General features: G+C 49.0%; 2 protein-coding genes across 2 annotated transcripts; both read right to left on the bottom strand.

Annotated features, from left to right (window-relative positions):
- Positions 1-7444: 7444 nt before the first annotated feature.
- LOC132218686 (fatty acid-binding protein 5-like) lies at positions 7445-7777 on the bottom strand. Its single transcript, XM_059670265.1, has one exon. It carries the CDS (start codon positions 7775-7777, stop codon positions 7445-7447), a length of 333 nt encoding a protein of 110 aa, XP_059526248.1.
- Positions 7778-12694: 4917 nt separating this feature from the next.
- LOC132218683 (membrane primary amine oxidase-like) lies at positions 12695-16522 on the bottom strand. The gene is given in 4 exon segments (XM_059670264.1): positions 12695-13212; positions 13215-13343; positions 14347-14910; positions 14913-16522. Coding segments are annotated over 4 exon segments (2151 nt in total). The 5' UTR covers positions 16228-16522; the 3' UTR covers positions 12695-13069.
- Positions 16523-21078: the final 4556 nt, after the last annotated feature.

The following is a 21078-nucleotide window of genomic DNA, read 5'->3' as shown; positions in this document are numbered from 1 at the left end:
TCCTACCATGCCTGGTCTGGGGAGGGAATGGTGGGCTGTGGGCGGGCTGCAAATGGAGCATGTACTTGGCAGTGTTGTGGGGAAGGGTGCTCTGGATTGTCAGCAATGCTAGGCCGCAGGTAGCGGGCCCCACTGGAAAGCTTCCCTCCACCCAGATAAGCCTTCCTCGAAAGTATTGAGTAACCACTGTTGTGATCCCCGGGGACTGAAGTTTCTATGGTGTGAGGTGAGTTGAGGGCAAATAGGACAGACCCTCTGACAAAATATTCAAAGGCCACTGTCTGGTTCTCCACAGGGCTGCTAGCAGCCGGAATCTCTGCGCCAGGCAGGGTTCTCTCAGCATATGGGGAGGCCAGTGGAGGGCCCTATCTTCTGGAGGAAACTCAGGGAGAATGCTCATGTTGATAAGGAGTGGGATGGAGCTGATATCTGCTCCCAGGGTAGAGGAGGAGTCCCGCGGGCAGGCAGCCCACCTGGTAGAAGTACCTCTTCGTCAGAGCACTTGTATATCATCATGAGACTCTTTGCTAGTCTATCTTTCTAACTCCCAGCCCCTTCCTGCTGCTTCCAGCAAGTTTTTATCATGTACAGAAAGAAGTGAGGCCCCAACAGACCCAAGACTGCTGGGAAGCTGAATGCAGAGAGAAATGGCAGAGTCCTCAAATGCTCAAAGGACTTGTGGGTATTTTGAGGTGAATAATGGAGATGAAGTATTTGAGTTGTTGGAGGTTTCAATGAGAATTTACTCACTTAAAGAACTCTCTCCAGAGAGGGGATTCTATCATCTCCTTCTAACTCCTGTCATCTTCCCTTTCAAGAAGTTTAATTCAATAAACATTTCCTGAGCAAAGCCCCATGCTTGGCTCTATGAGAAACTGCAAGTGAGCCCTAGCCGGTTTGGCTTAGTGAATAGACCCAGACTGAAGGGTCCCGGGTTCAATTCCGGTCAAGGGCATGTACCTCGGTGGCAGGCTCAATCCCCAGCCATGGTCAGGGTCCTTGTGGGAGGCAACCAATCAATGTGTCTCTCTCACGTTGATGTTTCTCTCTCTCTCTCCCTCTGCCTTCCACTCTCTCTAAAAAAAAATCAATGGATAAATATCCTCAGGTGAGGATTAACAAAAACAAACAAACAAAAAAGAAATTGCAAATTAAATCTTGGTTGTCCTCTGGGACCTGGACATTCTAGTGGGGCAGGGAAGTTAGATTATTTACACAACTCACTGTCAATTGGAGGATCCTTAGGTCGAAACTGAACTCATGTGTACAAATATCAGTGAGTTCCCTACAATTTTGTCCTAGGCAGAGAGGACTCAAGACGTATTGACGGCCCCTGGGAAAACAACCAGCCGAGTCTGGGAAGCGACGAGGATGGAAAGTTCTATGGGCCCCCTAAACAGGAACACTAGTTGGGCACTCCTCGGGCACTTTCTCCACAAACAGAAATCCAGAGGCTTGAGGATCTTGGTTTGGGAAGCACATGAAGGAAGGGTGCCAGAGAGAACAGCCTGGTCTGCTGCTAAATAAGTGCAGCTGGTTCCCGTGTCCTGGCACCGTCTCCTCCTAGAGCAAGGTTGACTCATTCACTCAGGCCAGTTTATTTGCTAACAGGGAAGCAAAGAGGGGAAGGAGTCATAATTTGCCACACACCTCATCCAAAAATTGCTTTTATTACCAGTAAGACATTCCGACTTTCCCTGAAGTCAAATCCTCTATTCTGGCAGGGGCGCTGGGTTCTATGGAGCGAGGAGCTGCCTTTTTGCTCAGCTATGATCACACGAATGGGGCTCGTCTGCACGTTGTATCAAGGATATAAAACCCAGCTTCAAGCCAAGGCTTTGTCTGGGCAGTGGGGGAGATTTCCTTGCAGGGTTACAGTCCAAACTCCAAGATGTACAGTTTTTTATTTTATTTATTTCTTTTTTTGTGCTCCTCTCCCCCTACCACTTGGTCAGTGGGGAAGGTGTTCAGGGGTAGATCGCAGAAACTGGCTGGATCAACTGCTGTCACCTTTTCAGTGAGTGACCCTGTTCATTTTTCTTTACAAAACTATGTCGGGGAAAGCAGGTGAAGGGAGAGGCGGATTAATGATTGTTAGCCTGTGAAAATGGCTGACTTATCTCCGGCGTGGTGAGAAAGTTCAGCTTCAGAACCTTGAACTGTGCACTTATTGACCACGTGGGGGGAGCATGCTGTCTGTCTCAAGACGGGCTGCACATTTTGTCCACAGAAACACACCAGAGGACATTTGCTTCATTGTAAACAGTTAAGAACTCCCTGCTCACTCCCTGCCTCCTGCCACCCTAGTGTCTGCTTTCTACCAAAGTTAAATGAATCATTGGAACCTTTATGGGAAGCACAGACTGACCATCTTCTTCCTCTCCTCTATCATCTTCAACGCCCCCCCCGCCCCCCAGAAGCTGTTGTTAAGCCCAGATACAGCCAACCAGTTCCCTCATGACCAGATGGTGACACTGCTCCAACTGGCAATCCACCCTTTGGTGGTGCCAAACCACCCTTGCAGCTGGGAAACCTTCTTGCGTTAAGTTTGATCCTTCCTGCCAGGAGTTAAACTTTGTTGATGATGCACAGATGAGGCAGGGTCAAGGGAAATAAGCCTCTAAAATGATGGTTGGGACTATCTGGGAAAAGGTCAGTTCCCTCCTTCTTCCTGGTCTGTACCTCAGAGGCCAAGAGGAGGTGTCTGAAGAGAGGTGGGAAGTGTAAGCTAAGAATCTAGCCTTAATCCACTGTGCCTCCTTGCTTCATCTCACAGATATTTTGAAAGAATTGGGACCAACTAAAGAAAAAATGGAGGGAATATGTCATCAGTCGCTCAGTCATAGCTCAGCCTGGTTGGGTGTGGAACGAGGTGGGGACTGGGAATGTGTGAGAGGGTGTAAAAGTTGGGTGTGTTTTTCTTTAGAAGACCCTCAAAAAACATCCTCAAGCTTTCAGCAGACAGCCCTTGAGACTTCTCTCCTACTGCCATCACTAGGACTTCTAAGGTAAAAAGAGAAATAATAAATAGGAAGATAAAGAGTGTGATTGTCTTGCTGGTGTGGCTAAATGGTTAGAGAGTTGGCCAGAGCACCAAAGGGTGGCGGGTAGGATTCCAAGTCAGGAGCACATACCTGGGTTGCAAGTTCAATCTCGTGGGGCTTCATGCCACATGGGGGAGGCAACCAATCAATGTGTCTCTCTCACATCCATGTTTCTCTCTCCCTCTCCTCCTTCCACACTCTCTAAAAATCAATGGGAAAAAATATCCTCCAGTGAGGATTAAAAAAAAAAAAAAAAAGAGTTGTGTGATCTTGGCCAAGTCACTAGAGTTCTCTGGATTTTACTTCTGTCAACTGTAGACTGAGACTTGGTGACTCTCACCCTCCTTTCAGTCCTATCATTTTCTGACTCTGGGGTGCTCCTTTGAAAGTAGCTCCAATGAGGTGGTACTTGACTTTTAGTGACCTAACAGAAGTAACTGATTCATTATTGCCAGAAGGAAAGATGTGTTCATATTTTTTTAAAAAAATTTAAAATATGTTTTTATTGATTTCAGAGAGGAAGGGAGAGGGAGAGAGAATCACCCCCTACTGGGGATCGAGCCCTCAAATTGGGCATGTGCTCTTGACTGGAATCAAACTCGGGACCCTTCAGTCTGCAGGCCGACACTCTATCCACTGAGCCAAACTGGCCAGGGCTCATATTTTTTAAATTAAAATATTTTCAAAAGTAATATATTCACATGGTTTTAAAGAGTTCAAAGAGTTCAAAAGAGTATTCTGTGAAGTCAGTTCTTCCTCCCACCCCTGGGCACCATCCAAACATTGGTGCTGCCAGAACCCAGCTGAGACCTGAGGTGCATCCAGAGTCAGAGAAGCCCCACCCCCACCCCCCAGCCCAAGCAATTCTCCATCAGAAGTCAGCTCCCTATGTAGAGCCAGGCATCCAGCTGAGATCCAGTTTGGGGAGGGGTCATCCCTTCCACCTTCTCTCTGCCCCACCTCTGTTTCTCCCCCAGCTCTTCCCTGTAGTCCTTTAATCAACTCTTTCTTTAATAGCTATGGAACTTTCATCCCAACCAAAATGCCCATGTTGTACAGTCAGTTATTGTCCTTCCCTCTTCTGGAGCCCAGTTGGGGGACATAATTAGGAAATCAGTAGTCTTGGATCCTCTTAATCCACAACTTATCCCTTCTGAGAGTTCCCAAATGAGGTGAGGCCAGAATTGTCACGAAAACAAACAGTGAGGCTTCCCTGCCCCTATCCCCCCCCTCTCAGGCCATGAGAGGGCCAAGGAACTATTCTGAGCTATGAAAACACAGATGGGCTCTGCTAGGAAGTAAACAGCAGTCTGTTCGCCAACGCTTGTCTCCCTGGATGGAAGTCCTGACAGTGCCTGATCTCCAGCCAGCCAGGGGTGGGCAAACTTTTTGACTCGAGGGCCACAATGGGTTCTTAAACTGGACCGGAGGGCCAGAACAAAAGCATGGATGGAGTGTTTGTGTGAACTAATATAAATTCAAAGTAAACATCATTACATAAAAGGGTATGGTCTTTTTTTTTTTTTTAGTTTTATTCATTTCAAACGGGCTGGATCCGGCCCGCGGGCCGTAGTTTGCCCACGGCTGAGCCAGCCAGTAGGAGAGAAAGGGAAAAGGGAAGGATAGAAGGGAAAGTCAGTGTTTGCTTTATTTTTAAAAGATTTTGTTCACTTTAGTAGGTTTGAAGTGGAAGGAGGGCAGCCCAGAATCATGTAATTCCAGGGGATCGCTCCAACCTTGAATTCCAGAGAGTAGGATGCTTGTTGCTCTCCTCAACCCTGTGCAGTATCGCCCTCCTCTCTCTCCTGGGAATGGGAAGTCACTGTGACCTTCTCCCTGTCAAATCTGCTGGTTGGCCTTTTTTTTTTTTCCAATCTCCTTTTTTAATGCAATGGTTCCCTTGCTTGAAGAGCTCCGTGTACATTCTTGCCCTTCTCCAGTCTATTCACCACACAGAAACCTATCTGCTCATGCCATTCCCTCCTTAAATAAAGACCAATATTTTAAGAAGGCCTTAAGGCTATGCACACCTCTCAAGTGGTTGGCCTTTTCTCATCCTTCTTTTTTCTCAATCTTGCGGTCACATCTGCAACATTTGGCAGATAACTGCCTTGAAACACTTGCCCTCTCTGTGTTCAATGTTGCTCCAGCAACATCTACTCTCTCTTCTCCTCTTCATCCTCTCATAGTCAGTGTGGTGTTAGACTCCACTTGAATACCACCTGGACGTCCATGCATTCCCCAAATCTGCAAGTTCCTTCTAGACTGGCTCTTGTTCCATACTTCTGTTTTGTAAACATCTCCTCCTCCTCTGCCATTCCACAGGCACCGAGCCTGGCAACCCTCATCAGGTTCTGACTCTGGTTTGATTTTCTACTCTGACTGCCCCTCGGCAATCCCTCTGTCTTGACCTGCTAGTCCCTTCATTACCTAATGATCTCTTACTCCCCTTCTCACTGCCAAACCCAAGCCACTGGCAAAGGAGCCTCTTACAATACAGGTGTGTGTTTTTGTTTTTTTTATTAACACCTGAAGAATATCCAGTGGACACTGCCTACAGAATGAAGTTCAAACTCAAACTTATCTACAATCAAACCCCAGGTTATCGTTCCAGCCTTAAGGCTTGCAACTCCTCTTCCTGGACCCCCTATTCCATATATACTAATGGGATTGGGTTTCCCAAACACATTTTGGTTTGCCTAACTTTGCTCTTCCTCCCACCGGGAACATCATTTTCCTCATCTCCACATGTCCAGATTCTAAACACACTTCAAGGCCAAGGTAATAAAGCCTTTCCAACCCACTGGCTTAGCTGTTGTCAGCTATAAAGGACCACTCTGCCCTGAACTCCCCTAGCATTTAATCATTCTTATTTTAGGGCACTTAGCATGTTCACACCTTGCATCGCAGTTGTTTTGCATATGACTTAACCCTTTTTCAGTTATCCTGAGCCCTGGGAGCCAAGAAGTTACCCCTTCCAGCTTTCAGACCTGAGCTCTGCTCGCATATTTGGTGCCAGCGTGATAGATTGTTTAGACTGCTGTGATGGTTCCTTCCATTGCTGATATGCACCTCTTTGCATTGTTTCTTTGCCTCTCTTCCCATCAAGGAGAGAATTTATATCTCCATCCTTTGAATCTGGGGGCCAATGGGACATTAGTAGATGTGATACCAACAGAGGCTTGAAAAGCATTCACTCACTAGCGCTTGTCCCCTTTGGGCTACCATTGGAGTCCAGGACCACAAAGAGGAGAAGTCCCGGCTGGCCTGCTGGACACACGTTGCTGTAACACGTAGCCTGTCTGATAGCCAGCCCCAGCTGCCAGACGTGTGAGTGAGTCCATCATAGACCATCCAGCCCTCGTCTCTCTGCCAGATATCTGCAGTCAAGAGAGTGATTCCAGGTGACTCCAGCAGAAGAACCGCCCAACTGAGCCCCAGCTCAGAGAGCTGGCCTACAGAATAATGAGCAAATAAAATGGTTTGATGTTTTAAGCCACTGTTTTTCAAGGGGGCTTGTTATGCAGTAACTGAAACACCCAGTAGATGCTGTTAATAAAATATTAAATAATAGCTAGCATTCATTGAGCACTTACTATACTCCAAGAACTAGACTTGGAAAATTGCACAGATTGATCCCCATCAAAATCCTGATATAGATCTTATACCACCCCCATTTTACAGGTGATGAAAGTGAGGCCCAGAGAAGTTAACGAAGTTGCCCAAGGTCACATTGTCAGGTTCAAACCCCAGATTCTGGCTCCAGAAATCATTATACCACATTGCAGAATGAGGAAAACATACATGCCAAATTCTATAGCGTTTTGGGCTCCAATGCCCGCCTATGCTTCTAACCCTCCCCCACTACGTCCTCTTGAGTCTGTCCCAGGCCCTGAGCCCCGACTGCCTGTTTCAGGGAAAGCCAAGCCGGGGGAACTGATTTACAGACCTGCTGTCTGTCTATCTCATGTTCGCCTTCCTACAACCTTTGCTGGGTTCCAGCGGTGCAGGTTTCGTGTGGAGAGGAATTGCTTGGGCTCAGCGGGTCAGTGTTGACCCTTGGCCCCATGTCCTGGCTTAACCTGTGCAGCCAGGGTGATTTTTCACTCAGGATCTTTGGACTTTCTTCGACCTTTTTTTTTTTTTTTTTTTTAAGCATAAACACATTTATTTACTAACCAAAGGGTCAATCCTAATTAAACCAACACTCAGAAGTAGTTGCATATAAAATGAGTGTGATACAGAGAACTGAACACAGTAATGGGGGAGGGGGAGAGGCATGCTTGAATTGAGCTTGTTTATCCTCATGGCTAATTCCTGTCCAGAAGGATGATGGAAATTTTACTCCGCTTTTTCACAGGTCCAAGTACAGCTGACATTGTTCACGACACATTCCACCACTAACTTCCGCCTTCCGATCTTCTGGTTCTGGCGCTTTCCTTCCCGTCCCATTCCTGATGTTGGACCAATGCACTGTTTACAAAGTTGCAGGTGGCCTGAGTTATTGTGCCATTGGCTGTAGGTTCTTCAAACTTGTCTCTCAGGTTGCATGAGCACTGTGTCACCTTCAACGTGCTCTCAGTTTTTACCATGAGGTTTTGGCCATCAGAGGTGATGACGCAGTCTGGCTTGGCCATGGCGCCCATTCCCACGCCTAGTTCCTTCATGTACTCGGTGAAGCCTTTGGTCTCCACGAAGAGCCATCTGCCTACCAGCTGCTGAATGGAGATCATGGTGGGCACGGGAGGCCTGTGGGCCACATGATGGGGAGGTGGAGGCAGTGAACTTGAGTTTGGTGTGTGAACCTCCACTGTAGACTTTTGTTTAAAGTACTAAGGGAGTGCTTGCTTCGGCAGCACATATACTGAAGTACAAAGGGAGCAGGGAGAACAGAGCAATGAGCAGAGAAAGGTGGGGGTGGGTGACCTTTGAGTAGGGTTTTAGAGGATGAATAAGGCATCACCAGAGGAAGAGGGAGGAAGGGGGAAGGGGAAGGACCAGAGGAAATAAAGAAGAAGGCGGATGGGCAGAGGCATGCGTGGATGGGGACAGCCTGTTTGGGGACGGGCACAGGGTCATGACAGTCTGGAGTGCAGGGCATCAAGATGGCAGGATGTGCAAACCCAGGGTGCACAACCTAATGTGCCCCAGAGAGTGGGGAGCTCGGAAAATTTACAATTCCAGTTGGCCAAGGAGAAACTATAGGAGGAGGGGGAGGGGAATGAAGGTGGGAATTTGCTTATAATGAGTCTGCTCTGGAAGTTAGATGTGAAGTCCATGGAGAGGTTGGTGTGGGTTGTATCAGGAGAGTCTGGCTGTCTCTAGGATACCGCACGATGGTTTCTTGGTGCATTAAGCACAGTCCAAGGGAGGGGCCTAAATCAGAAACCAGATCCATCAAGCTCCCAAAGGGAGAGTGTCTTTCAAGGAAGGTCTAAATTTTCCAAAGTATAATAAAGGCTAATCCTCATTTTATAGTAATTGTCAAGCAAAACCAATTATTATCAGAATACCCCTAGTTCATTTACACAAGAGATATAACTGGTTTGCCCGTTTCTTCCCATGACCCAGGCGTGGTGGGTAGCTGACCAGTTGAGCTGTGAATCAGAATGAGCAGTTCGTCATGAGATAGGTTTGATAGGGCCCAGTGCCTCCATCTGCGTGGCTAGTGTCCTCCGGGGCTGGTCTGTACTGGCCTTGGGCCAGGACTTCTGCTCCAGGCACGGTCAGATTGGCACTTCTGGGGCAGGCTCTGTAACTCTCCTTTTCTGTGCCTCCTGACAGACACGTTCTTTATGTGTCTTACACTCTCTGGTCAGGCTCCTCTGGCCAGTTTGGAACTAAACTGCTGTCCCAGGCTTTTCTCAACCTTAGCTAGATGTTAGAATCACATGGGGAAAATTTATGCTGCTTACTGCATACATGTATGCTCTGCCTCACCCCCAGAGATTGATTTTATTGGCCTGCGGTGCAGCCTGGGTATGTGGAGTTTTACAAGCTCCCCCGTGATTTCAGGTACAGTCCAGGTTAAGAGCTTTTGCTTTAAGGCAATGGTGCATACTTTTGCTCTGGGCCACTTGAGTGTTGATTTTGCTCATAGAAGGTCACTTACCACGGACCAGGTGCCAAGTGCTTCTCAAGCATTACATTGTTAATTCTTTAACCAGGCCTGCTAGTCAGTGAAGAAGAGCAGTAGTACAGGGGAAGGCAGTCGGGTATAATTCCACAAAGACCTGGGTTCAATCCCGGCCCCACCATGTACTAGCCAGGTGACTTGGGGCAAGTTACCCAATTCCTGTGAATCTCAGTTTCCTCATCCGTGAAATGGGAAAAATAGTATCTGTTTCTCAAGGTTGTTATGCGGAATAAATGAGGCAACAGATGAAAATCAGCCAGCCCAGCAGAGTCTCCGCCATACTGTCTCCCTTTCAATGGGAGAGACTGAGACATCGTGTTCCTTGGGGGTCCTCATGAAAAGGGGAGCCCCCTCATATTCTAGTCCACAGACATAGGTCAAGGAGATGAGAGAAGGTGTCTGAGACCCAGGCCCCACTGAGAATGCTATGATCTATTTCCCTTCGCAGGATCCAGATGGGGTAAGGAGGAATGCTACAGAAGATGCAGACACCCACCTGAGCCTGAGTGGAGAAAACATATCAACCATCAGACACAGGCCAAGTGTTGGAGTGGGGACATGAGGCCAGCACCACTAAGAGGCCAAGACAGGGAGCACACACTGATACCGTGTGTGTGTGATACTGTGTGTGTTCTAGGGCCCTTCAGTGGGATCTGTAGGTCTAAGGGTTCCTGAAGGGCCTACATTCCCAGGTTCTCTCTCACTTGCCAGGTTTCTCCTAGAACTTTGCTGTTCGGACCCTTTGGATTTCTCTGGGCTACATTCCTTAAGGGCTGATTGCTCCTTTCTTGTGGCTGGAAGGATATGTTCCCAGTAGAGCCCTCCAATAGGGTTCTCTGTGCACACACTCCCTTGGGGTGGCTCCCTGGGGAGCCCCATGGCACACTCCTGGGTCAGCAGGTGAGCCACAGCAGCAGAGTCCCCCACACAGCCCAGGGCCACAGGTCCCCACTCCCCGTTCCTGCACCTGGAGAAACAGGTGGAACAGCCAAGAGAAGCATCATTGGCTGCTCCACAGCGTTTGTTTTGGGGCAAGATGAAAGCATTTGCACCCATCATGGTCCCAATTTCTTTAAATAAGAAAACACAAGAAAGTCAAAACGATATTTATTTGGGCTGAGAAGTAAAGAGAAACTAAATCACTGATCTGAAAAGCAAAGTGGAAAGAACCAACAACAGCAAACTAGCTCTGCCTTAACCCTTTCCCAGCTGAGCTCTTGTCTCCGTATCGTGCTATTACTCTTGAATCAAGAAGGTAGCTTCCACAGTGTTTAGTCTGTATGAAGGTCCCTTTGCCAGAACTCAGTTCCTTTCCAACTCACTTTTTTTTTTTTGAGGATTAACAAAAAGGAAAAGAAAGCAAGCTGTCCATATACCAATGTCTCTCACAAGCAGACAACCAGGGATTGTCTTTCTCTCCCACAAGGTAGCCCCTGCTGTCCTAGGCTTCCCCAGCCCAGGGACAGAGGGGGCACCGGAATTGAGGGGCGGGGGAGAATCGCAGGACCTGAAGCAGCAAGGAGATCCCCCCAGGACCTTACAGGGAAGGCCGGGGAGTAGAAGCTGAAGTAGCAAGAGAAGCGGAGGGAGAAAGAGCAGAGAAGGAACGTGCTAGGATGACAGGGGATGAAACAGAGAAGCACCTTCCCAACAGCTGGGACACAGGCCAGGAAGGGACCCGACCCGGAGGTCTTAGAGGCCTCACCTTCATATTCAAGACCCGGGCAGAGGAGGAGCTGCGCAGGCCCAACAAAGCATCCGAACGTACTTAATGCCGTTGGCCTGTATATTTACTAGTAAAGATGGTCCGATGGTAAATCTTATGTTGTTATGTTTTACCACAATAACAAAGAGAAAAAGAGAGAGAGAAAAAAAAAGGTACAATCACTTTGGAAAGCAGTCCGGCAGCCTCCTCAGAAGGTTAAACATATGACCCAGCAATTCCACTCCCAGCTTTGCACCAGGAGAAGTGAAAACATATGCCCACATGAAAACTTGTACACAAATGTTCACAGCAGCGTTATCCATAGTAACCAAAACATGGAAACAATCCACATGTCCTTGAACTGATGAATGAACAAACAAAAATGTGGTAACATTCATACAGTGGGATACCATTCGGCCCTCAAGGAATGAAGTCTTGTTTCATGCTACAAAGTGGTTGAGCCACAAAAACGTTCTGCTGAAAGAAGCCAATCGCAGGAGACCACATGTTGTGCAGAGCTGTTTACATGTAGTGGCCAGAATATAGGCAAGTCTGTAGTGACGGAAAGCTTGGTGGTTGCCGAGAGCGGGGAAGGGTGGAAGGGAAATGGGAAGTGACTGCTAACAGGTATGGGGTTTCTTTCTGCGGTGATGAAAATGTTCTGGAATTAGTAGTGATGGTTGCACAGTTTTATGAATATACTAAAACCCACTAATTAGACACATTAAAAGGATAAATTTATTGTATGTGAATGATATGTAATTGTAAAAAAAAAATTTAAAAAACTGTTAGAAACAAACAAAAGTCTCCTGGGAAAAAGCTAGGCCATCACTCCAGCCCCAGCTGGCCATTCTCCCTCTCTGCCCGTCCCTCATAGAGTTCCCACGTTCGTCCAGTAACGTGTATCTCAAACATCAGCTGGCCATTGTTCAGGCTTCAGGTCCTACTGTCGTTCATGCATCCATTCTAGATCAGAGCCTGGGCCCTGGATGCATGGACATGGCCTGGTTCCCATTTTAGGTCAATTTCTATATTTCAAATGCCTGGGTTTTAGGGAATACCCCCTGCGATCTGTGTTCCTCTTACTCTGGTTTTTCCTCCAACACTTATTGCTAACATTTAAAGTTAAAGAACAGTGTAGTGAACACACATACTAGTAGACCCACAGCCCAGATTCTACCTATAACATTTTATTGTATTTGATTCCACATGTGTTGCTCCATTCTTTCATCCAGTCAGTAGGCCTCATTTTAATGGATTAGAAAACTGTGGTACATCTACACGATGGAATACTATGCTGCTGTAAAAAAGAAGGAACTCTTACCATTTGCAACGGCATGGATGGAACTAGAGAGCATTATGCCAAGTGAAATAAGCCAGTCAATGAAAGAAAAATACCACATGATCTCACTCATTCATGGATAATAGAGACCATTATAAACTTTTGAACAATAATAGATATAGAAGCAGAGCTGCCTCAAACAGATTGTCAAACTGCAGTGGGAAGGCCGGGGATGGTTGGGGGGCAGGAGGGAGGGGGGTAAGAGATCAACCGAAGGACTTGTATGCATGCATATAAGCATAACCAATGGACATAAGACACTGGGGGGTAGGGGAGGCCAGGGGATTGTCAAGGGCGGGTGGGAAAAAAAGGACACATATGTAATACCCTTTGTAATACTTTAAGCAATAAAAAAAAAGTAAAAAACAACAACATACTAACTACATTTATATAAGATATTAAATAGAAAAAAAAAAATCCTCACCCGAGGATTTTTGTTTTTTAAAATTATTTACTTAGTTATTTATTTTAGAGAGAGAGTGGAAGGGAGGAAGAGAAGGAGAGAGAAACATCCATGTGAGAGAGACATACCGATTGTTTGCCTCCCACATGTGTCCCTACCAGGGTTGGGGATCAAACCTGCAACCCAGGTACACACCCTTGATCTGGAATCAAACCTGAGACCCTTTAGTGTGTGGGGCCTACGCTCTAACCACTGAGCTATCGCCAGGGCACTAGGCCTCATTTTACATGGATCAAGATTGTGGCCATAGGCTTGTGTGTGTGTGTGTGTGCATGAGTGTGCATGTACACCCACAGGAGGTGGGAGAACCTGCGTTCCCAGCAACATGGGGCCCTTCTTACAGTCCATCTCCCCCAGCTTCCCTCTGACACCCGGCCACTCACCTCCCCCAGCTGAAGGCTCTCTCCATGGAGCTGTTCTGGGGCAGCGGCTGTCCAGCAAAACTGAGCACCTGGATGCGGTAGCCCCGAGGGTGACCCCACTTGTTGCTGTGGTTGCTGGCCAGGTACAGGTAGCAAGGGGGAAGGTGGCCTGCTCCTCTATCTCTAGCAGCTTCCGGGTCACCTGCAGCCTCTGCATCTGGTGCTCAGGGCTCCAGGGGACAGCCATGGGGACGAAGACCATGTCCTCAGCCCAGACCCAGTTCTCCAGTCCTGCCGGGGTGAGGGAAGGAGGAGAAAAGATGGGAGAAAGGAATGATCACCCACCTGGCTTCAGATTGGGGGCCAAAGAGAAGCCCAGAGCTGAATATGTCCTCTACTTCTCTTCCTTTTCTCCCCAAGATATTCCTGATTCAGAGATTTCGAGAAGATCTCTCTCCCCGATGTCACCTCTGGTAACAATCCCAGATGCCTTGTGACTGGGCCTCCCCTGACCTTCCTCTGAGAAGGAATGGTGGTTTACCTGAGGTTGAAACAACCTAGCAGGCAATGTGCAGAGTCAGATCTTTCTGACTTGAGGAAGGTATTGTGCCTCATATCTGAAGCCCCCTGGCATCACCAGAACTAGCGTACCATGTAAATATTAACAGTTGTAGCTCACCTTTACTGAACCTGAAGGTGCTATGCATAGGCGTCATGCTGAGTGCTTTACATGTACTGGTGATCTACCTGTATAACAGCCTTCTGAAGGAGGAACTACAATTGTTCCCATTTTACAGCTGGGACAACTGAGGCTTAGAGAACTTACATAACGTGCCCTGGCTTTTCACCAAGGGGACACTGTTAGTATTGTGGCAATGCTTGAGACCCAGGTCTTCATTTGACTCTAGTGCCTACACATCAGCACATGAAGGAAACCAACAACGCCTCACCACACGACAGCAGACATGTGGGCCCAAAGTTGCTGGAGCTTGAGGTGTTTCCCATAGTTTGAGGTTTGGCAAGGAATTAAGAGTAGGGCCAAAGGCAGTCAGTTCCCTGAATTTTGGCGTTTTGAATGATCTGTTAGAATGTAACTAGGTTCCATATTAGGAATCAGCTTAAATAATCTGAGACTGGCCCACTAAGGGTGGAAATCTTTTAGGAATCTGATGTTTGGCACATTTACTGCATATACTTTTACATTTTTAATGTTTCAATGACAATTTTTAAAGCGAGGCATGGAGACATCAGCCCCCTCTTCTGGAATGCGCCCCCCCCCCCCGGGATATCTTACCTCCTACATCCAGATCCACCTTGAAGTGGGCACTGTGGGTGTGGGCGGTGCCCAGCATGTGCTCCCCAACCTGGTTCCCATAACTTCGGGCAGCACCAAAGAGGAACGTTGAGCTGATGTAGCCCGTGGCATGCACTTTGACTTCGATGGCCCCGTTGGGGTGGAAGACCATGTCCCACACATAGTCGTAGTTGAGCAAGGTGGACACAGACCTGACGACCAGCACTGTCTCTGCAAGGCCCCCAAAGTAGTGGGAGTGGATATCTGAGTGGTGTCGCCTCAGGGGTAGGCCTTGGTTCTGTTCAAACACACAAAAGGCATCTCGTATCGTCTTGGGGGCTTGGGACTCCAGAAGGAAGTGCCAGTCCACGTAGGTGGCCAGGTAGGGGCAGTCGACCCCACGGGTCAGAGGTGAAGAGAAGTGGCCCAAGCCAAAGCCACCATCTGTGTACCGGCTTCGCAGAGCAGACGGTGAATTGCCACCATAGACGGTCAAGGCCTCTTGGACGCTGACTTCATAGGCCACTCTCTCCCCTTGGAAGCGGAGGTCAAAGATCCTGGGACAATGAATGCTCCAAGACCAAAAGAGAAAGTCCACAATGAGGAGGCCACTCGACTCCCCTGGACACTGAAGCGGGGGCCCTCGGGATGGAACTGCAGAGGGGGAGCCGGACCCGGGGGCACCTGGGACTTCAGGGACCAGGACCCACCTGTGCCATTGTCTGGGATCTGCACCACATTCACCAGGCCGGCCTCAAACTGGTCCTCCAGCTGAGCCAGACTCTTATAGTAGCGGCCTTGAAAGAATACCTTCTGGATGGTCCAGCGGGCAGGGTCCAGAGCCTTGTGGTCTACCAGCAGCTCCAACCCCACGGGGTGCAGGTAAACCCCAGCCCCTGAGATGTTGTAGTAGAGGCCAAACCAGGTGGCCCGGTCCCCTGATTGCAAGCCCCGGGGGGCTGTGGTCATCGTGACTAGGTTCCTTCCTTGGCGCTTGTAGAAGCAGCAGTGGTGGAGGAGACCAGCAGCCTGGGGCAGCTCTCTGTCAAAGATCATCTGGTCTATGTCCAGGTACTCTCGGATGAGCTCAGGGCGTCGGTAATAGGGCAGGGGACCGCCATGACGCTCCACAGTCACATCCCGCATGTAGGAGGGGTGGGGCAGTGGTCCCACCACCAGCTCACTCACGTTGGGCTGGGGTTGTCCACCAAAGAAGACGATGGCCAGTGCCTCCCAGGCGGGCGGGGGGCTCCCCCTGTCCAGGTGTGCCAGGGCTGCAGCCTTGGGGGGCAGCTGCAGCTCCACCGAGAAGATGCAGTTGTCTGATGGGAGGGCCTGGGCTGCATCCACCAGGCCTGGCCCCAGCTGCTGGGTCAGAAAGCTCATCACAGCCGTCAGCTCCTCTTGGCTCAGGTCTGCAAACAGCTGGCTCTGGCCAGGCTGTGTCCAGTGCTGGGCACTGGGAGATATGGAGGGGCAGCGGGGAAGCTGTCCAGGTTTACATCTCCTCTCAAATGCTTCCTCACTCCCAGCTCCACCTTCACCCATGCCTATCACCAAAACACTACAAAGGGGCAAAATAAGGAAGAAAGCCATATCTAAACCTCCTGGGCTGTCTTCAGGCTCTTGAATTGGAATGAATAATGGGAAATAGAAAGATAAACAAGACCTGGGTACAGGATCAGCACCTCTTTTAGTCTCTGGAGGTTCCTGGTCTCTGGCTGGTGCTGCTGGACAAGAGGCCTGATGGGTACATTGAAGAGAATCAGCCAAGGGCAGAGGGTTGGGTGGGGGTGGAGCTGACGCTGGAGGGAGCCAGGGGTCAGGCCAGGCTTGGGAGGTGGGGCTGTGGTAGGAACCTGGACTTTCCGTGGCCCACATAAGCCTCTGCCCTCTGTTCCAAATCAAATACTCAGGGTCAGGGTTGGGGAACAAAGTGGGGGAGGGGTTGGTTTGGGAGATAACACAGCTGGAGGGAGGGAAGAGGAAGTGATGGGGCAGAAAGGGACTGTTCTTGGGCTCTTCCTCCGCCCTCCGGATGGAACCTTTCTCCAGGCTACAAGGCGATCAGCGAAACATCTGCCCACACCTCTCCAGCCAGGTTCCTTCATTCCTGTCATTAGTCCATGGTGCCCTCTAGATTCTTCCTCGTCACTCTGTCACTCTCTGTGCCCCCTCCCCCCACAACAACCAGAACCCCACTGCAGCCCCAGGGGTGCTTGGGAACACAAAGCACCTGGGAGGGGTGGAAGGTGGAGGCTGCGTGAGACTGGTCAACACTGTGGAGGCTCTGTGAGCGCCCTAAGTGCCTGGAGCCAGTGAGAAGCTGGAGGGGGTACAGGGGCTGCAGAGTGTAACAGAGACACCCCCTCCCTTCAACACACACCTTGAGCGGGACTGATGGGCCAGGTTAGAGGTCACGGGGCCTGGAAAACTGGCTGTGGAATTAACCTAGCAGCCCACAACCCTCAACTCCGGGAAACCTCCCTCCAAAATGTTGCAGACTCAGAGAGAAAAGCCACCTCCATGCTCTTCCAGGTGAGGTGCCGTAGGCCCTGAGGGGAACTAGGAGAGACTGAAGGTGCAAGAGAAGGAACATGCTTCCCTCCTGAGCCTGCGGAAGAATCCTTTCTAAGCTGGACAGTCCGGGAAGACTTTTTCCAGGAATGATGCCAGACTGAGCTTGCGGGCAGGATGCATTCTCCTGGCAGAGAATGGGAAGGACATTCCAGCCAAAGGGAACAGAAGGTGCAAAGGTACAGAAACCTGAGACAGCCTCAGCATGGGCAGGGAATGGCCAAAAGGTCAGCGTGTTTGGTGTGAAGTGGGGATGGGAAGGAGGGCAGGCACCTTGTGTGGTTCATGTTTTAAGTGTTAGTGATCTGAGGAAGACGTGAAACATCTCAGAACCCAGACATTTCAACTAGGGCAACCAGTCTCAGAAAGGTCAGATTATGCAGAAATATTTATACAACCAGTTCTATTTAGATATGGAAACGTGACAGGTTTTCCTCTCCTTTGTTCTTTATTTCTTAAAAATAATATATTTTTATTGATCCCAGAGAGGAAGGGAAAGGGAGAGAGAGATGGAAAGACCAGCGATGAGAGAAAACCCTTGAGCGGCTGCCTCCTACATGCCCTACACTGGGGATCGAGTCCGCAACCCGGGCATGTGGCCTCCCTGGGAATCGAACCATGACCTTTTAGTGTATGGGATGATGCTCCAACCAACTGAGCCACACCGGCCAGTATTTATTTTTAATTTTTAAAATGTTTTAATAACATTTTGGTGAACAAACAGGAGAAAATGGGGCTTTTGCTCTAGGACAGCGGTTCTCAACCTGTGGGTAGCGACCCCTTTGGCGGTCGAACGACCCTTTCACAGGGGTCACCTAAGACCATCCTGCATATCAGAGATTTACATGACGAGTCATAACAGTAGCAACATTACAATTATGAAGTAGCAACGAAAATAATTTTATGGTTGGGTCACAACATGAGGAACTGTATTTAAAGGGCCAGAAGGTTGAGAGCCACTGAACTAGGAGAAAATAGGTGTGGGTCAGCCCCTCCTCCCATCCTTGTCTTGGCAAGTCTGGCCTCAGGGCAGTGGGAAGGTAGCAAAGTAGCAGTGGCCACTGTTAGCTGAAGACTAACCAACCATTCCCCAAAGTCCCAGATGAGTCTTTCCTAACCCTAACCCCAATAGCTACAATTGAATTTCCTGTCAACCAGGTGAGTGAGGGCACAGAGCTGGTTATCTGTCATAGGAAAATAGAGAAACATGGCATTTCATACCCACCCCTGAGTGTTGGGGAGAAAAACTCACACCCAATATTCCCATTGACTGAGCAGTAGGATGGAACTGGAGAGCTTCTTGTAGTCAAGACAAACAATAGAGCTGCTCTAACTAAGGCAGGAAGAGGTCATTGGAAATTGGCTGTGCAACCTAGAGAATTAGGGGGAGCAGACTCTAATGTTAGGCCTACCTACTCCTGGGCACCAGGCAACTGTGAGTCTGGGTCTTTCATAAGTCATGGTCTCAGCTCCCAGCTAAGATCACACTGTTCAGATTGCTAATGTTTTTTGTCCTGAACAGTGTTACCAAACAGAGGTCAAAATATTCACTCTGGTGGAGTATCACCAAGCTATTATATGGGAAGGTGGGTCATGCTGGGGGCCAGGAACCCTTTGCCTTGGCTGGTGGGGAATTGGTGTATAAAAAAGCATCACCCTGTCCTAGCCGGTTTGAATCCGTGGATAGAGCAGCGGCCTGCGGACTGAAGGGTCCCGGGTTTGATACCGGTCAAGGGCACATGCCTGAATTTCGGGCTCAATCCCCAGTGGGGGGCATGCAGGAGGCAGCTAATCAATGATTCTCTCTTATCATTGATGTTTCTATCTCCCTCTCCCTCTCCCTTCCTCTCTGAAATCAATAAAAATATATATATATTTAAAAAAAGCATCACCCTGACCACCTTCCCTAAGTGTCTAGCTAATGCATTGTTTCCTCTGATATTGTTTCATCCTAGTCTTCCCAATCATCATGTTAAATACCCTAAAAACTTGTTGAAAAGGTGTCCCTCTTGCCCTAATCAGTTTGGTTCAGTGGATAGAGCGTCGGCCTGCAGACTGAAAGGTCCCAGGTTCAATTCCAGTCAAGAGCATGTACCTTGGTTGCGGACACATCCCCAGTAGGAGGTGTGTAGGAGGCAGCTGATCGATGTTTCTCTCTCATTGATGTTTCTAACTCTCTATCCCTCTCCCTTCCTCTCTGTAAAAAAAAAATCAATAAAATATATTTTAAAAAAAGAAAAGGAAAGGTGTCCCTCTTGCAGAATTACTCAGGAGACAGAACTATACATCCTGCTCCCTCCACTAGGTTTTTTCTTTGAGTAAAGTTGGGCCCAGCCTCTGGGAATGTGATGAATATGAGTTTATCCCTGGGAGCCAGAGTCCACCTCTAGCCCTCAGGTTGAGGCCTGGGCCCAGAACACAGTGCCCAAGGGGAGCTGCCCCAGAGGCCCTATGTGGTCAACTCAACTGCCTGGTACACCCAGGTTACACTCTGTACTGAGCTGCATTCTAGGGAGATGACTCTGGCTTGGGTATGGGACCGACTAGAGGTGAGGAGATCAGGTAAGAGGTAAAGGTCCAGGAGGAGGCCAGTGACCTGGAGGTCAGAGAGGAAGGGATGACTCTGAGAGATGTTTAAGGGCAGAGTTTACAGGACTTGGTGCCTGACTGGGTGTGGCTGGCAGGGAGGGCATAGCATCTTACATGACACAAAGATTTCCCATTGGGTGACTGGTGAGTGGTGGGGCCTTTCACCAGAAGAAGAACAAAGAGCAGCAAGTTCCAGAGGGAAACTAACAAGTTTGCGTTTGAGGTACTCATGGGGAAGCCCCAGTATAGATGCTAAGAAAAGGAAAAGTTTATGGGTCCAGAGTACAAGAGAGAGATTCTAGGCCTGAAATATAGATTTGGGTGAGACAACAAATACTAGCAGTTATAGTAGGAGAGGCTGAGGTCACCCAGGGGGACCTCTGCAGAGAGAAGAGAGGAGGGTCAGGGAACATGCTATTCCCTGGAACGTTCTTTGTGCTCTTCTTTCTCCCCTGGCCAATTTCTACTCCTCTGCCAAGATCAGCTTAGGCATCAGACCCCACAGGAAACCTGCTGTTGTCCTGCTCCCACCTCTCGTCTAATAGTCCTCATCTGTAATTGCCTCTTTACTTGCTCTTGCTCTTGGGGGCAGAAACTGTATCTTTTATTCAATAATACATCCTAGTGCCTCACATGATGCCTGGCACTTAGAAGGCACTCTATACATCTTTGTTGAATGCACAGAAGAATGCTTCTGTCGCACTGGGAACTGGAGCCCTTCTCAGGGGATTCAGGAGGACAGCAGAGGCAGGTGAGCGCATCTTGTGCTCTTCACAGGGGGTTCCAGTGTCTACATTCCCGGGGATGTCCAAGTTATGCCTTCTGAGCTAAGCCCCAGGGGTCTCCTTGTCCAGCTCCTCTTAGGGCCCAAGTCCTAAGGTTCTCAGCCTTGGGGACACTATTCTTTCAGTGCTTGGCACCCTCAGTCACTGTTCATTTGACCACAGGTCTGAGGCCAACACTCTAGCAGGCCTCAATGATCTAAGGAAGAGATCAGGTTGGGGCCCCAGGGCATTGCATGGGAACAAAGGGCATGTCCTCAGCCCAGATCCAGTTCTCAGGTCCTGCCAGGATAGGGGGAGTGTCATGGGGGAGGGAAGGGGGGCTGGTCCTACAGCCCACCTGACCCCAGCTAGGCTGACACTCTCACGATCTACATGTCCACTGAGGCCTGGAGCAGGTGGTGTTCCCTATGGTGAGATGTAGCAAGACCCAACCACAGTCACATTTTCAGATAAAAACTTGTGAGCATTTATTTACACACACTCACACACACTCTCATCACATACAAACACTCACACTCTTTGGTCTAGAGACCATTGGGAAACTGACCATAAGAAGGAGTGATAGAAGGTAGAAACTCCTCCCCATCTACTATTCCACTGACTCAGAGGTGAACTTGAGCTTGGGGCAGGAAAGAAGGTAGCAGAAGCTGATGCCTGAGCTCCCTGGATAGATCTCCCTCTGGTCATAAGCTGAGCAGCATCCAAAATCCATTTCCTACACGTCACCTCCTGGCCTGGCCTGAGCTTCCAGCAGGCAGAGTTCTGCTTCCTCACTGCTTCT

This window comes from Myotis daubentonii, chromosome 16 (assembly GCF_963259705.1).
Source record: "Myotis daubentonii chromosome 16, mMyoDau2.1, whole genome shotgun sequence".
NCBI classification, from domain to species: Eukaryota; Metazoa; Chordata; class Mammalia; order Chiroptera; family Vespertilionidae; genus Myotis; species Myotis daubentonii.
The sequence above is the reverse complement of the archived record's forward strand: the minus strand, read 5'-3'. Positions and strand labels throughout refer to the sequence as shown.